Source organism: Desmodus rotundus, chromosome 4, assembly GCF_022682495.2.
Source record: "Desmodus rotundus isolate HL8 chromosome 4, HLdesRot8A.1, whole genome shotgun sequence".
Taxonomy (NCBI): Eukaryota; Metazoa; Chordata; class Mammalia; order Chiroptera; family Phyllostomidae; genus Desmodus; species Desmodus rotundus.
In genome coordinates, this window is record NC_071390.1 from 144,692,339 (window position 1) to 144,709,964 (window position 17,626).

Genomic DNA, 17,626 nt, shown 5'->3' on the forward strand with positions numbered 1-17,626 from the left:
TTGTGGTTACCCATCTGATGGTGCCTTAATCCTACCCCCACCTTTCCCTTATGTTATACTTATCTAAATATCATCTTGTCTCTCTTCCCAGGAGTAGGGGTTGACTATGTGGTGAGGCTTGAAAAAGGGGGTGTTAACATTTCTTCACAAATTATTTGCTGGTGGTGATAATAAATCTGTAAGCCAAATGGTTTGGTTTTATCAGGCTATGTGAAAATGGCAATGCCAACATACCCTTGTTGTCATGCAGATGTTTTATTGGCTGAATTTAGAGAAATGTTCACGTATATATTTTTTCAGTGTATGTAGCAAATTACTGTCTTCAAGATTATGTTCAAAATGGCAGAATATTCAAAAAGAAATTGGCAGCAGCCTTGGGCTATATTATTTTTAACTTTGTCTCACTGTGTTTGTGTCACTGAATAATTGAACTTCTTAATTATTCTTAAGGACCATGAAATTTTATGTTGATTTACCTTATAATGTTTATAAGAAGATACATAGGATTCTTCCCTTTTTCTTTATTTTATACTTAGGATCTACACAGTTTTGTAGTTGTGTTATATAATATGCTTAACTCTAGAGAAAGATATATCAGGACCCAAGTAATATCATTGGCCCTAAGGCATTGAAAAAATCTAGTTCCATTTTAACGTTATCTTGTGTTCTCAAGTGGTTGTAGGTCACAAAACACCAAGACTCTATTTGAGGTAGATTCAAAATAAATTTTTGAATACACGAATTTAAGCATGAATGTTGTATTTTCAGGCTTGCTTCTTCCATCTTTCCTGATAATGCCTCTTATCTTTTGTTATGGCATATGGGTTATAAGAAAGGATTGTGGGACTTAAAATATGGACATAAGGAGAAGTAGTTTCACTTTTATCAAAAGGTACACCCTAGCTGGGCTTGAGATGTTGCATTATTTCCTTGATGCCATTAGGCACAAAAAGGTTAACTTTTGAAAAGAGATAGTCTCCTTTCCTTCTCATCTTTCTTGTCCTAAATCAGTAATGAAGACGTACCAAGGGTAGGAAGAAGTTGCCCTTTTCATTCACTCTCCATTTTTCTGATAGCTTTCTTTCCTGATATCTATATACTCTGTGGCCATGATGAATTACACAAATTGTGAGACTCAGTACAAAGTAAAAACGTGGTGTTCCTTCATTAAAAATTATCAAAAATTTCAAGATGGCAAAAGCAGAGCATTAAACCTAGCATGGGGTCTTCCTAAGCACAAGGCCCTGTGTGACTACACATGTAACATGTCCGAGAACTGACTCTGGCATCCAAATTATTGTCTTAATGGTCTTAGAGATCTTGGAGATTTAAACCCATATTCAAGCCTACAGTCATTGCTTTAACAACTGATAATAATGCTTGTAGTTTTCATCTCTTGGAGAAAAGACTCTTGCCCATTGGGGTTTAGAACTCTTCTTATAATTGTCAATGAAATCATATGGCTAGTGACTAGGACAGAGGGGCATGTGGTGCTGGAGGTGGGGCTTTATTGGATGGTCTAAGAGGTAGTTCAAGGTGCTTGACTACCAAAAAGAAAGTCTATTTTGGGAGCAAATTAACATTTCTCTTCTGTCTGTGTCTATACATTCTCTTCTTCTACTTTACTTTAGCCTCTGAAATTCTGTTTACTATGAGGTAATGTTGCTATTATTTGTGAATAATTTTTATAGACAATAAAATAATTTTAGTTAAATTACTTGTTAACATTATTAATATTACAAAGAGTAATAAAACCTACTGGGTGGTAGAGTTTTTTCCTTTGAATGTTTCTTCAAGAAATCCTTTGGAGAAGGTACTTCAACTTTTGGTGGTCCCATAGTTTTCATTGCAGTTTTAGATTTTTGCATGTCCTCCTTTATAGATGTCTTGAAAATTGATATATACCTAGAATTTTAAAAAGTTGCAGCATTTATATTTCTAGTAAAATTATTTAAAGTTCACATTAAGATATACATTTCTAATTTATGAAAATCTGAATTCATTTGGAGACAGCCATAAAGCATAATTATCTGAGCCCTGTCCTCAGATTTAGGCTAAATTTAGGATGTTTTGCCCTAAGAAAGAGGCGCCCAGGTAAAGATGTTCACAGTATTTCCTTATTATTCTTTCAATATCTGAAGCACCAACAGAGATTTCACCTATCTCTCTCTCTTTCTTCCTCCACCTGCCTTTTTCTCTAATCAGTCTGACTAGAGGTTTATTAAGCCATAGGGCTCTCCTGAAAGAACCAGCTTTCAATTGATTTTCTCCAATGTTCTCCATTTCAATTTCTGCACTAATTTTTACTATTTCTCCTCATTTTGGGTTTAGTTTGCTTTTCTTCTTTAAGTTCTTAAGATGCAAGTTTAGATATCTGGCTTTAAATATTTATACTTCCCTATTAGAAGTATTTAAAGCTATAAAATTTCCTCTATGCATTGTTTGATAGCTGCATCCCACAAATTTTGATACACAATGCTTTCATTTTTATTAAGTTCAAAATACCTTTTTAATTTCTTTCTGATATCGTCTTTGACTTAGTAGCTTATTTATATGTTTTGTTTGGTTCCCAAATATTCTGAGATTTTTCAGCTGTGTTTTTGATTTCTAATTATTTTCTATTGTGGTTAGAGAATACCCTTTGTATGATTTCAACCCTTTTAAATTTTTTCAAACTTTTTTAATGGCAAAAAGTATGGTCTGTCTTGGTAAATGTCCTATATACATTCAAAAAAAGATAGTGTACTTTGCTGTTGTTGGCTGGAGTGTTCTGTAAATGACAATTAAATCAAACTGGTCAGTAGTGCGGTTTTTTTTTCGTCAGTAGTGTTTTTAAGTGCGCTATTGACTACTGAAATCTCTGATTGCATTTGTAGATTTCTGTTTCTTCTTTTAGTTCTATCAGTTTTTGCTGTATATATTTTTGATATTGTTAGTAGTACATAGTATTTGGGATTACTATATCTTCTTAAAAGCCTGACTACTTCATCATTATCAGATAATGATTTTTAAACCTATAAAAGTTTTGTATTCGAAAATCTTCTCTGTCTGATATGAATACAACCACTCCAGCATTCCTTTGACTTTTGGTAACATAGTATTTTTTCATTCTTCAACATTTTACTTATTCGTGTCATTTTAAAAGGTTTTTCTTTTTTTGAGAGCAAAGAATTTTTATCCTTTCTGACAATCTCTTTTACTTGGCATGTGTAGAGCATTCACATTTAATGTGATTTTTTAAATGTTCACATTTAAATTTTCCACCTTGCCCTTTATTTTCTATATAAAATCCTGTCTTATTTTTAGTTTTGTTCTAAGTTTGTAAATTTTAATTTGTGTTATTTCTAAGGTTTACATGTTTAACTTATCAGCCTATATTCAAATAATATTATACCACTGTACATATAAGAAACTTACGAAGAATACTTGCATTTATTCCTCCCCCAATCTTTGTTCTAAAGTTGTAAGGTATCTTATTTCTATATGTGTTATAAAACTCATAATCATTGTGATTATTTTCCCTTTATAAAGCTGAGTAATCATATTTTAAATAAAATTTAAAAGAAAAATAATGTTGGCACATATATTTCCCATTTTCATTGTATTATTTCATTGTTTTCATTCTGTTATTTCATTGTGTAAATCCAAATTTCTAACTTACACTCTACCCTTTCTTGTGCATTAAGAACATTTCAGTCCATAAGTATGCCTTCCTTCCTCACACAAATATAGCAAAAAAGACAACTAGACCACAAAACAAATATCCACTAGAATTGTCAGAAAATCGAGCTATGTGGAAGTCCAGCAACCAAAGATTTAAAGAAGGCAGATTCATCCAGACAGGTAGGAGGGGTGGAGACATGGAGAGGCGTGGAGAGGAAAAGAGGCACAGAGAGGGCTGGAGATGCGGGTTGGCATGTAGAGGCATGGAGATGGGAAAGAGTGGCCCCACACCCAAGCATGGTGGATAAAAATCAGGAGGGATAACTAGGGACAACAGTAATAGCATAATCAATAAAATATATTTTAAAAAGTAAAATAAAAATAAAACAAAATAGCATCCCGCAACACCCCACCCAAAAAGAACATTTTAACTTCTGACTTCTGTTATTTCTGATGAAATAATACTATCCTTCTTTCTTCCTCAGTATGCAGTGGGTTTTCCTCCCCTTGGCTATGTTTAAGCATTTTTTGTTTGTTTGTTTATTACTGGTTTTAAGAAATTTGATTGTAATGTCCATTGGTATGGTAGTGTATTTCTTCATTTCCTTCTCTTCCTCCTTCTTCTTCACTGTGATTCTTGGATTTATGAATTTAAGGGTTTCATTAAATTTGTCAAAATTTTGGCCATTATTCAAATATTTCCTCTGTTACCCATCTCTCTCCTCTCCTTGGATTCTAATTACCCTTATGTTAGTCTGCCTTATGCTCTTTACTGCTCACTGATTCTGTTTTCCTTTTCTGTTTTTTCTTTGTTTCATTTTGTATTGTTCTATTACTATGTCTTCAAATTCAACAATATTTTCTTCTCTAATGTCTTGCTTGGATGATCTTAATCACATCCCTATTTTCATTTTAGACATGATATTCTTTATCTCTATAAATTAGATTTAGGTATCCCTGTTTAGGTGGCTCAGATGGTTAGAGCATCATCCTATGTGTCAAAAGCTTGCAGGTTCAATTCCCAGCCAGGGCACATACCTAGTGTGTGGGTTCAATCCCTGGTCAGGGTGCCTAAGGAAGGCAACCAATCAATGTTTCACTTTCACATTGAAGTCTCTCTTTCTCTGTCTCTCTGCTCTCTCTCTCTTCCCCTCTTCTTTCTCTCTAAAATCAATAATAAAAAAAATCCTAGGGGATCCAGATGGTGCTGGAGTAGGTGGAAGCTACACTAATGACTTAGCAAGATAAAACTGGAATAACTAAATTATAGAAAAAACTTAAGACTACCTGGAGAGAAGCCTTATAACCAAGGACTTATGGAAGAAACTACACCACCACCTCAAGATTGGCAGGAGGTATAGAGGTGCCAGAGCACTGGCTGGGCTTCCACTAATGGCAGCTGAAATTCTAGAGGGATATTTCAGCAATCAAGGAGGAGGTTTCCTCTGAGAAGTATGGGGTTCTAGACACCAAGCCAGGTACCCCAGCCTGGAGTACCAGAACCAGAAAAGGTGCCCACATAACATCTGGCTGTGAAAAGCAGCAGTGTGTTTTTCTACTCCAGGGAGAGATAGCTAGAGACACAGCCACCTTCTTAAAAGGCCAATGCAGAAAATTTTGCTTGTTGGCACTTACCCAGGGCTCCAGAAAAGTGAGGGCAGGGTAGACTAGAACCATGTGAGGAGAATCTGGGGTTGGTGGCTCTGGGGAGAGAGCTGAAGGGTCAGCCACCAGGATCCCTGTGCTCAGTCATTTCCCATACTGCAGATGCCATCTTTTTCAGGCAGACCACTCCCCTCCATGTGGCAATAGCCTAGGAAAAGCAGTAGCCCCACCCCTAGGAATCCCTCTTACCTCATCCTGTGGTGATAAAACCCTGTGGAAGAGCATAGCTAAAGCCTCTTTGAATGACTAAGCCTAACAGACATGCTACAGGCAAAGGTGGATATCTGGGTGCTTTGAGACTTTAGCTGACACTCCCAGGCCCAGTGATGATGAAGGCCAGCCTAGGTGTGCAGGTTTTAGCATGCACCCAGGCCTAGCAGAGGTAGCCACAAGCTACAAATAACTGACAGATCCAAATAGGTTGCCTAGGGTCAGTCACAAGCAGCGTTGGACAAACATCTGAACCATTGTCTTTGCAGGTCTACTTACTACATAGAAACAAACAAAAAGCAGTAGCCAAAATGGGAAGACAAAGAAACAGGTACCAAATGAAAGAACAAGAGAATTCTTCAGAAAAGTTAAATGAAATGAATACAAGTGATTTATCACATAGAGAGTTCAAAGTAATGATTATAAGGATGCTCAACAGCATGAAAAAACACATTGAAAGCATAAAAAAGTATAGTCAGAAATAAAGAGTGCAATATGTGAAATAAATAATACACTGGAAGGAATAAATCATAGGTTAGATGAAACAGAGAATTGAATCAGTGATTTGGAAGACAAGGTAGAACAAAAAACCCTACCCAGTCAGAGCAGCAAACAAAAAAATTTTTTAAATGAAGATAGTTTAAGGGACTTTTGGGACAACATGAAGTGTAATAACATCCACATTATATGGATACCAGAAGAAGGGAGAGAACAAGGGATAGAGAACCTATTTGAAGAAATAATGACTGAAAAATTCCATAACATTGTAAAAGAAAAAGACACACAAGTTCAGGAAGCACATTCCAAACAAGAAGGACCTGAAAAGGCCCACACCAAGACATAATTAAAATGGCAAAGCTTAAAGACAAGGAGAGAATTAAAAGCTGCAAGAGAAAAGCAGGTAGTTAGCTCCAAGGGACCTTCCATAAGAATGTCATCTGATTTCTCAACAGAAACATTTCAGGACAGAAGGGAATATTATGAAATGTTCAAAGTGATGAAAAGCAAGGACCTACAACTAAGGCTATTTTACCCAGCAAGGTTATCATTTAAAATTGAAGGAAAATTAAAGAGCTACCCAGATATGAAAAAGCTAAAGGAGTTTATTACCACCAAACCAGTATTGCAACAAATGTTAAAGGGCTTGCTTGAAGAAAGAGATGAAGGAGGAGGAGGAGGAAGAGGAAAAATAGTTTAAAAATAAAATAGCAATAAATATGAATCTATCAATAATCACTTTAAATGTAAATGGCTTAAATGTGCCAATCAAAACATATAGGGTAGCAGAATAGAATAGATAAGAAAATAAGACTTTGTCTTCAAGAGACCCACCTCAGAATAAATGATACATACAGACTAAAAGTAAAGGGATGAAAAAAGACATTTCATGCAAATGGAAAGAAAAATAAAGTTGGGGTAGCAGTACTCGTGATAAACAAAATAGACTTTAAAATCAATGGTACAGTAAAAGACAAAGAAGAACACTACATAATGACAAAGGGAAGGATCCAACAAGAGGATATAAACCTTATAAACATGAATAAAATCAACATAGAAGCACCTGCATTTTTATGGCAAATCTTGATAGACATAAAGGGAAAGATCATCGGTAATGGAGTCATAGTAGTAGTGTATATTAACACACCACTGACATCAATGGACTGATCTCTCAGACAAAAAAATCAACAAAGAACAGCAGCCTTAATGACACACTAGATCACATGGATTTAATTGATATTTTCAGAGCATTTCACCCCAAAGTAGCAGAATATACATACCTTTCAAGCACACATGGGGTGTTTTCTAGGATGGACCACATGTTAGGATATAAAAGAAGTCTCAAGAAATTTAAGAAGATTGAAATCATATCAAGCATCATTTCTGATCTAATGCTATAAAACTAGAAATCAATCACAAGAGGAAAAAGGAAAAATACAGAAAGACGTAGACAATCGCTAAATAACATGTTACTAAACAACTAATGGATGAACAATGAGATCAAGAAATCAAAAGATACCTTTAAACAAATGAAAATGAGACACAACAACTCAACATCTGCAGAACATAGGGAAAGTAGTCTTAAGAGGGAAATTCATAGCACTACAAGCCTATCTCAAGAAACAAGAAAAAGCTCAAATAAACAATCTAAATTTATGCTTAAAAGAACTAGAAGAAGAACAACAAAGCCCAAAGTAAGTAGAAGAGAGGAAATAATATAGATCAGAGTTGAAAAAAAATAAAATAGTGTAAAAAACAGTATAGAAGGTCAATGAGCCCCAAAGCTGATTATTTGGAAAGATAAACAAGATTGACAAATCTTTAACCAGACTCATCAAGAAAATAAGAGTGAGGACCCAAATAAATAGAACCAGAAATGAAAGAGAAGTAATAACTGACACCAAAGAAATATAAAAGATTGTAAGAAAATATTATGAACAATTATATGCTAACAAATGGGACAACCTGGACAAAAAAATGGATAAATTCCTGGAAACATAAAATCTACCAAAACTAAATCAGAAAGAATAAGATATTCTTAATAGAGAAATTACAACTAGTGAAATTGAAGCAGTAATCAAAAAACTCCCAACAAAATAAATGTCCCTTACAGAAAAGCTACACTGGTGAATTTTACCAAAAATTCCAAGACCACCTCTCCTTCTCAAACTATTCCAAAAATTTCAAGAAGTGGGAAGATGTCCAACCTATTTCACGAGGCAGGCATTATCCTAATTCCAAAACCAGATGAAGACTCTATAAAGAGAGAAAATTATAGGCCAAATTTCAGATGAACATAGATGTTAAAATCCTCAACAAAAGATTAACAAGCTGAATACATCAAAACATCAAAAATATAATATACCATGATCAAGTGGAATTTATTTTGGGAATGCAAGGTTGGTATAATATTTGCAAATCAATAAATGTGATATACTACATAAACAAAATGAAGGATGCAAACCACATAATCATATCTATAGATGCAGAGAAAACATGTGATAAAATCTAGCACCCATTTATGATAAAAACTGTCAGCAAATTGAGAATAAAGGGACCAGTCCTGGCTGGTGTGGCTCAGTGGATCGAGCACCAGCCTGCAAACCCAAGGGTTGCCAGTTTGACTCCCAGTCAGGGCACATGTCTGGGCCTCAGGGCACATGTCTGGGCTGCAAGCCAGGTCAGGTCCCCTGTGGGGGGTGCATGAGAGGCAACCACACATTGATGTTTCTCTTCCTCTCTTTCTCCCTCCCTTTCCCTCTGTCTAAAATAAATAAATTAAATCTAAAAAAAAAGAATAGAGGGAACATAACTCAACATAATAAAGGCCATATATGACAAACCCACTGCCAGCATTATAGTCAATAGGCAAAAACTACAAGCATTCCCCTTAAGATCATAAACTAGACAAGGATGTTCACTTTCACCTCTCTTATTCAACATAGTACTGGAAGTCCTAGACACAGCAATCAAACAAGAAGAAATAAAAGGCATCCAAATTGGAAAAGAAGATATAAAACTGTCTTTATTTGCAGATGACATGATACTGTACAGAGAGAACCCCAAAGATTACATTAAGAAACTACCAGAACTGGTAAGTGAATTCAGCAAACTAGGATAACACAAAATTAATATCCAGAAATCAGAGGCATTTTTATATGCCAGGGAAATTAAGAATACAATCCCATTCACAATTGCTTCAAAAATAATAAAATATCTAGGAATTAATTTAACTAGGGAGGTAAAAGACCAGTATTTGGACAAGTATCAGATACTGAAGAAAGAAATTGAAGAAGATACAAATAAGTGGAAGCACATACCATATTCATAGATAGGAAGAATTAACATCATTAAAATGTCCATACTACCCAAACCATTACAGACTCAATGCAATTCCTGTCAAGATACCATGACATATTTCATAGAACTAGAACAAATATTCCAAAAGCTTACATGGAACCACAAACAACCCTGAATAGCAACAGTGATCTTGAGAGAGAATGAAGTTGGAGAAATCATGCTACCTAATATCAAACTATACTACAAGGCCATAGAAATCAAAACAGCCTGGTACTGGCATAAAAACAGACACATAGATCAAAGGCACAGAACAGAGAGCCCAGAAGTAAGCACACGCCTTTATAGTCAATAAGAGGAGGCAAAAACATACAATGGGCTAAAAATAGTTCATTCAATAAATGATGTTGGGAAAATTGGACAGATATGTGCAGAAAAATGAAACTAGACCACTTTCTTACACCACACACAAGAATAAATTCAAAATGGATCAAAGACTTAAATGTTAGGCCCAAAACCATAAAAATCATAGAATAAAGCATAGGCAGTAAAATCTCGGACATTGCTCATAGCAATAGTTTTCTGATACATCTCCTCAGGCAAGAGAAACAAAAGAAAAAACAAATGGGACTTCATCAAACTAAAATGTTTTTGCACGGCAAAGGAAACCATCAACAAAATGAAAGGACAACCCACAGGATGGGAGAACATATTCACCGATACATCTGATAAGAGGTTAATATCCACAATTCCAACCACCTTATACAACTCAACACCATAAAAACAAACAACTGAATTAAAAAATGGGCAAAGGACCTGAATAGACACTTCTCCAAAGAGGACATAGAGATGGCCAATTGACATATGATAAGATGCTCAACATTACTAATTAACAGAATTGCAAATTAAAACCACAGTGGGATATCAACTCACACCTTTCTGAATGTCTATCATGAATAAATCAACAAACATCAAGTGCTGGTAAGGATTTGGAGAAAGAGGAACCCTTTTGCACTATTGGTGGGAATGCAGATTCATGCAGCCACTGTGGAAAACTGTATAGAGTTTCCTCAAAAACTTAAAAATGGCACTTCTGGTCAAGAGGTGGCATAGGCAGATATGGCTCGCCTCTTCACACAACCACATCAAAATTACAACTAAAATATAGAACAACCATCACTCAGAGCCATCAAAAGGAGAGTTGAATGGAAGTCTGACAACTATGGAATTAAAGAAACCACATCAATCAAGACACAGTATGGTCTTACCCACTTCCAGTGGATAAAAATTTGGGAGAGATATCTTGGGACCGAGGAGTCCCAACCCCACACCAGACCCCCCCAGCCCAGGGTTGTAGTGCCAGAAAGATAAATCCCCACAACTTCTGGCTGCAATACCAGCAGGGATTGAATTTGTGGAAGAAACTTCTGGAGCCCCAAGCAGTTCCTCTTAAAGAACCCACACATGGACTCACCTACTCAGACTCATTTCCTCTGAGCTCCAGCAGTGGAGTAGCAGCTTTAAAGGCACCAGTGGCATAAAGGGAGGAACTGAAGTGTCTGGTATCCAGGCGAGCAGAGGCCATTGTCCCTTTTCTGCACGACCTCCACCCCACCCCCCGCCAAAACCAAGAAGCTGGTACCATATTTGTAACTCCGTCAACCTGGCTAACACTGTTTGACCCGCCGTAGAGATCCCCAAAGACTCTGCCCCACATAACTTACTGGCCCACCCAAGCTGCTTTTCCATAGGAATGGAGGGTCTTGGCTTATTCTTCACAACTTCTTAAATCCTATCAAACAAGCAACAGATGGCCTCAGTGAGCCTCAGGCCCAGCACTAGCAGCAGCCAGCCTAGATTCATAGCTAGGCTTCGCCTGGGAATCTCCAACCCCAGTACAAGTAGCAGCCATCTCAGATTGCTTTATAGCTCAGGCAGTGTGGTCCCAGGCAAAATGCGGGTGGTGGCTGACCTTGGCCTCTACTACTCAGGAAACCCCAGGTCCAGGGCACTGAACAGACAGCTACAGACCACACGTCAGAGTACCACCACCTTGCCTCTGCACAGCTGATCCTCCACGGAGGGGAGGTTGGTGGTAAGTAGTCACAGCCAATCCTTGCAGCTGACTAGCCTGGATAAATCCCTCCCACTAATCTGCCAGCAACAATCAAAGCTCAAGGAGAAGAGAAGGGTGTACTTGGCCCACATGAAGGGTGCACCTCAAGTACCCAGCTTGGGTGATATGGGAGGCTGTGCCACTGGACCCTACAGGACACCTAGTACATTAGCTCATACTACCAAGACACGAAGTCAAAGCAGCTCTATCTAATACATAGAAACAAACACAAAGCCATGAAAAGCAGGGACCTACAGTCAAAATTGCTCTGCCCAGCAAAGCTATCATTTAGAATCCAAGGTCAGATAAAGAGCTTCCAAGAGAAGAAAAAACAAAAGGAGTTCATCATCACCAAACCATTATTATATGAAATGTTAAAGGTACTTAAGAAAAAGATCAAAACTATGAACAATAAAATGACCAAAAATACATATCAATCAACAATCGAATTTAAAAACAAACTAAGCAAACAAGAACAGAGACAGAATCATGAATACAGAGAGCGTTTTGATGGTTGCCAGATGGGAGTCAGTTATAGGGGAATGGGTGATGAGGTAAGGGGATTAATAAGTACAAATAGGTAGTTACGGAATAGCCATGGGGATTAAAGTGCAGTTTAGGAAATGGCATAGCTAAAGAACTTGTATGAATGACCCATGGGAAGGAACAATGGTGGAGAGATTGCCCGAGGGGGGCGCTGAGTGGAGAGTGGCAAATGGGGAAAAATCAAGATAACTGTAATAGCATAATCAATAAGATATAATTAAAAAATTAAAAATGGAACTGCCTTATGACCCAGTGATTCCCATTCTGGGAATTTATGTGAAGAAACCCAAAACACTAATTTGAAAGAATATATGCACTCTTATATTCATTGCAGCACTATTTACAATCACCAATATTTGGAAGCAGCCAAAGTGTCCATCAGTAGGTGACTGGATAAAACAGGTATTGTACATTTACACATGGAATACTGCTCAGCTATAAAAAAGAAGAAATTTTACCCTTTGCAACAGCATGGATGGACCTGGAGAACATTATGCTAAGTGAAATAAGCCAATCAGAGAAAGACAAATATCATATGATTATAATCATATGTGGAATCAAAGGAAGAAACTGAACTGAAAAGCAAAATAAAGACAAATTTATAGGTAGAGAGAAGGCTGACAACTCTAGGGGAGGGGAGAAGTTTGGGGGGTGGAAGGACTGAGCAAAAAATAAGAAGAACTCATGGACACAACAGTGTGGTCATTGGGGGATAGGAGGGTGGGTGGTGGTGACAGAAGTTATGGGGGGAATAAATGGTAATGGAAAAATACAATAAAAAATAAACTATTTAAAAAATATTCTGCCCTGGCTGGTGTGGCTCAGTTGGTTGGAGGTCATAGGTATGATTCCTGGTCAGAGTACATACCCAGGTTGTGGGTTCCATCCCCTGCTGTGATGCATATGAGAAGGCAACCAATTGGAGTCTCTCTCACATTGATGTTTTTTTCTCTCTCTCCCTTTCTCCCTTCCTCTCACTCTAAAAGCAATGAAAAATGTCCTCAGGTGAAGGTGAGGATTAATTTTTTTAAAAAAGTCATAAATACATATATATATATATGAGTTGTCTGGAAAAAGTGCAGCCATTGTTAATATAACAAGAATGGCTTGCATGACATTGATGTAGCCTGGCAGCCAAGAAGAATACACTGGAATATGCATGTGTGAACAATGATGACTTCACTCTACTAGTCAGTGGGGCCTATAGATACCACTGAGTGAGCATGTGTACTGTGTGGCCATTCCTTTCAAAATGACTGAGTGAGTAGAGCAATGAAACTGCATCCAATTTTGCATTAAGCTTGAACACTCCCCCTCAGAAACTATTCAGATGATTCAGAAGGCCACAGGTATGGGCAACTGGAGACTGGCAGCTTCATCACAACAACCTGCCCACTCATGCATCATGCCTGCTACAAAGTTTTTTGGCAAAACATCAAATCACCCAGGTGACCCTGCCCCCTGTAGCCCAGATTTGGTGCCCTATGACTTCTTGCTTTTCCAAAAACTAAAATCACCTTTGAAAGGAAAGAGTTTTCAGACCATCAATGAGATTCAGGAAAATATGACAGAGCAGCTGATGATGATTAGAACAACTGTGTGAGGTTCCAAGGTGCCTACTTTGAAGGGGACTGAGGTGTCATTGTTCTATGCACAATGTTTCTTGTATATTCTTCAACAAATGTCTCTATTTTTCATATTACATGGCTGGATACTTTCTTGACAGACCTCATATATATCCTTGGGTGAGGATTAAAAAATAAAAAATTAAATTTGGGTCTTTCTAAAAATTCTTCTATTTCTCTCTGTATTTTGCTCATTTTCCTCCTGGACCTTTTTGAATACATGAATATTTAAAGTGGTGGTTTTCATATCCTTGTCTATTAATTCTCTCATTGATGTCAATTCTTTGTCTGTATTGACTGATTTTTCTCTCCATTATGTACTGTATTTCTGGGTCCAGAAGAGCCTTAGTCTAGTTCTAATTTGGTTCCACTACTGAAGCAATATACTTCTTAGTACACTACTCAGTGCCCTGTGTCTTAGGTGTTTCCACCTTGGCTGGTGGGAATATGAACTTTATTTGGCTCTGCTGCCTTCCATTGGTTAATTTTCTGGCTTCAATAATTTCATCACAGACATGTACTGTTAACCAAAGACTTCAGGGAAATCCTCTTGCGTATTTCCACTGCCCCCCACACCCCCCCCCCCACCTCTGCAGTTCTCACCTCTCCTGTGATGTGTGCTGTGAACTCTACATGCCTTGTCTTGACCTTCCTGAACTCTAAACTCTGTCTCTTTAATGCAAGAAAACTGCTAGGTTTTATTTAAATTCCTCTTCTTTGGGCTTTGGCCTATAAATTACCTCCAGAGAGTATGTGGAGGCAATTGTAGGGCTTGTTTCCCTTCTCTTAGGGATGACTTCTCTGTGCTGCCTATTGCCCAGTGTCTGAAAACCATTGTTTTACATATATTTTTTTGTGGTGTTTTAGTTGTTTAAGGTGAAAGGTTAAATTCCATCCTTGATTGGATGCAGAAGTTCAGCTAAACCACTCTTAACAACTTGTATTTTCCTCATACTTATGTGGATAAATTTGTTTGAAGAAACATGAAATTGTTTCTTGCTTTTAAGGGCCTTTCATCAATCTTGAGCTCAATGGCCTAGGGATCAATAATGGTCCACATTGAACGAACTCATTAGGTACCATCAGGAAATAAGGTTCAATCCAAACCAATGCCTTAAAACTCCCTGGAAAGTTGGAATTGGCAGATATGATCTTTTGATTAATAAAATATTTCTTTGGGATAAAAAAGAAATATGTACACTTTCACCACCTTTTAATTTGCAATCTTGTGATTCAATACATTATTTTGTGTGAGCTCAAAGCTAACCCATATGTAATAAAAACCAAGATATTCTATTCTATATGAATGAAAAATTATTTTTCTAATTATAAAAAATAAAATATAAATGAAACTAATACAATATTAATGATATCTCAGTTTTAAAAAATGAATAAAAATCTAGGTTCCTTTTGTCTTCTCATTTCCCAAAATTAATTTTGTTTTCTGTATTTCTATTTATGTATGAATTATAAATTAATTTTTAAAACAATATAATGTGTTATTTTTCCATATACTAATACTTTCTTTCCAATAACTACATTTTATTCCATTTTCTGGATGGTGTGGCTTTATTACAAAGATCTAGGAAATGACTTCATTAGACAACTGGCCATACAGTCTACTTTTAATTAGATGTTAGCTCTGGATTCATGATTTTAAAACTAAAACGGTCATCTTCAATAAACATACCATACTTGCATTTATTTTATTGCCAATAATCACCATATAGTAAGTCATATCAAGTCTCTAGATACACATTTTAAAGCAATTTTCTTAAAGGGCACACAGAAAAATAATTGACCCAAAGTTGCTACAGTTTGATGATGCTTGATTGAGATTTTCTCCCCTAATGAGTTAGATGAGCATCTGGTTAACTACTAAAAAAAAAAAAATCAGGTCAATAGTATTGTGTGTTTATTGTGTAGAACTTTGGGCCCTAGACTACATTATCAAGTCCTCTAAATTATTTCTTGAAGAACATTCTGTCTATAAACATGGATACACCTTAAGCCTACCTAAAGACATTGAAGTGACAGTCTTCAGTTCAGCTTCAGGACTGCATTAAGTAATTCAATTTCCACAAGTGGATGCCAGTTACTCTCCCAGCTTGGCTGGTTGTCAAAACTATGCTCTGCACTTGGCTGACAACACAAGTCTGCGTCAATGGGTATAATTCTGATCTTACTGCTGCTCAATACTTAGTGAAAGCTGTTGAGAGAAATAATAAATACGGTAGAGTATCAAGACAATATATAGTTAACGTATTCACTTAGATTGTGCTGTTCAATACAGTAGTTACCAACCACATGTGGATATTGAACACTTGAAATGTGGCCGTGCTATATGCTTAAATCATAGTATTTTAGGTATATGGGTTAAATAAAATATATAATTAAAATTAATTTTACATGTTTTTCTCTACCTTTTAAATGTGGCTATTAGCAAATTGAAAATTATATATATGGCTCACATTTCATTGGACAGTGCTTCCTAGAAATCAGAAAAATCAATCTTTGAATTAAATAATATAATCATATAGGTGCATACCCAGATCACATCATAGCCATGCCTCTAAAGTGCTTTCACTAAGTTATGGCTGGACATGAGGCCACTGGTCTATAATGAGAGCAGTATTAGACCAATGGAACTTAGTGTACTTAATGGAAAAGTATGGTTAAAAATCTTTATTCACTATATTACACACATTGTCTCTCTTCTCTATGATCTATGAAGGAAGTGCAGTTCTGGCTTCATACTGAGAATACTTCTCAGCTGTTGCTTTGCTATTGTCTTATGGAAAACGTGATACAGAGTATAAGTGATCTTTAGAGAATCAGGGTAAGAATCTTCCTTCGTGGGTTGCCCAGTTTCTAGTTAGCACTGAGTCAAATTTGTATCAGAGTTTAAGCAAACATATATATTTTAAAGCATACATTTCAAGTACAAGAAATTTCATGCTCATTTGTGGTATAATCTTATTTTTCTATCTTTATTTTTATTTGCTTTGATATCTTTATTTTAAAAATCTTATCACATTATAATGTGATAATGTATAAATACTAAACAGTAGCTGATACATGCTAAATTATGTGAAGACTAAAATACATATGCCATTGAAGCAAAATGTACTCTTAAGGTGTGTTTTAATTAGTTACTCAGGTTAAAAGGCAGTGTGCAAACTGGTTAAAGTTATGTGCTTTGGTGTCAGACTTATAATTCGATCTTAGCTCTTGTTCATCCTAGCTGCCTCAATGTTCTGGGCCTGAGTTGCCCTCCCATAAAACTGGGCTAATACTACTCATCTCACAGGGGTTTTGTGAAAATTAAATAAAATAATGATTGTGTAAAACATAGATCAGTTCCTGGCACATTGTAAACACTAATACATTGAACATATTATCATTATTTTTATTAGTATTGTTATGGTTATTATTATTGGATACTCGTCTTGCTTACATTAAAAAGAACTATTTGACCTTTTAGTTTATTTTACTTGTATGCTAGCAGAAGAGTCTTATTCTCTAAAAATGTTGCATCATGGTATATAATTGGTTATCACAAGAGACAGACATAGACAGACATAATTTCCTGACTTGTAATAAACAGATTCTCATACCACAATATATATGTACTATGCTTAAGATATTGAACCTTGTTCTGGAACAGAATAATCTTCTAAAAAAATGAATCTAACACTCACAAAAGTTCACTTATTCACAAATTTCCCGGGCAATTAATTTTAAGAAATATTTTTGGCCTATTTTCTCTTCAACATTTAAAGGTATATGTGAAATGCCAGAGAGATGTGTTAATATATCATGTTACATATAACCTATAGAAATCTAAATGAGAAGTAATAACCCACAATAAACAAACATTGTCTGTAAATATGGAATGGAAGCTGCAGTTCTCCTTTCTGACAAAAATCCTGTTTGTGAATGCCCTTACCTTCACCCACATGTCTGAAGAAAAAAAGTGCCTTTTCTCATTATCCCTTCCATTACT

General features: G+C 36.2%; 1 protein-coding gene across 1 annotated transcript in view; it reads right to left on the reverse strand.

Moving 5' to 3' along the window:
• The window catches only part of ENKUR (enkurin, TRPC channel interacting protein), a 43,359-nt gene that overhangs the window by 21,272 nt on the left and 4,461 nt on the right, over positions 1-17,626 (reverse strand). Inside the window, exon 2 of the mRNA XM_024575933.4 lies at positions 1,760-1,905. Coding sequence (XP_024431701.2) covers positions 1,760-1,905 — 146 coding nt within the window. The remainder of the gene's footprint in view (positions 1-1,759; positions 1,906-17,626) is intronic.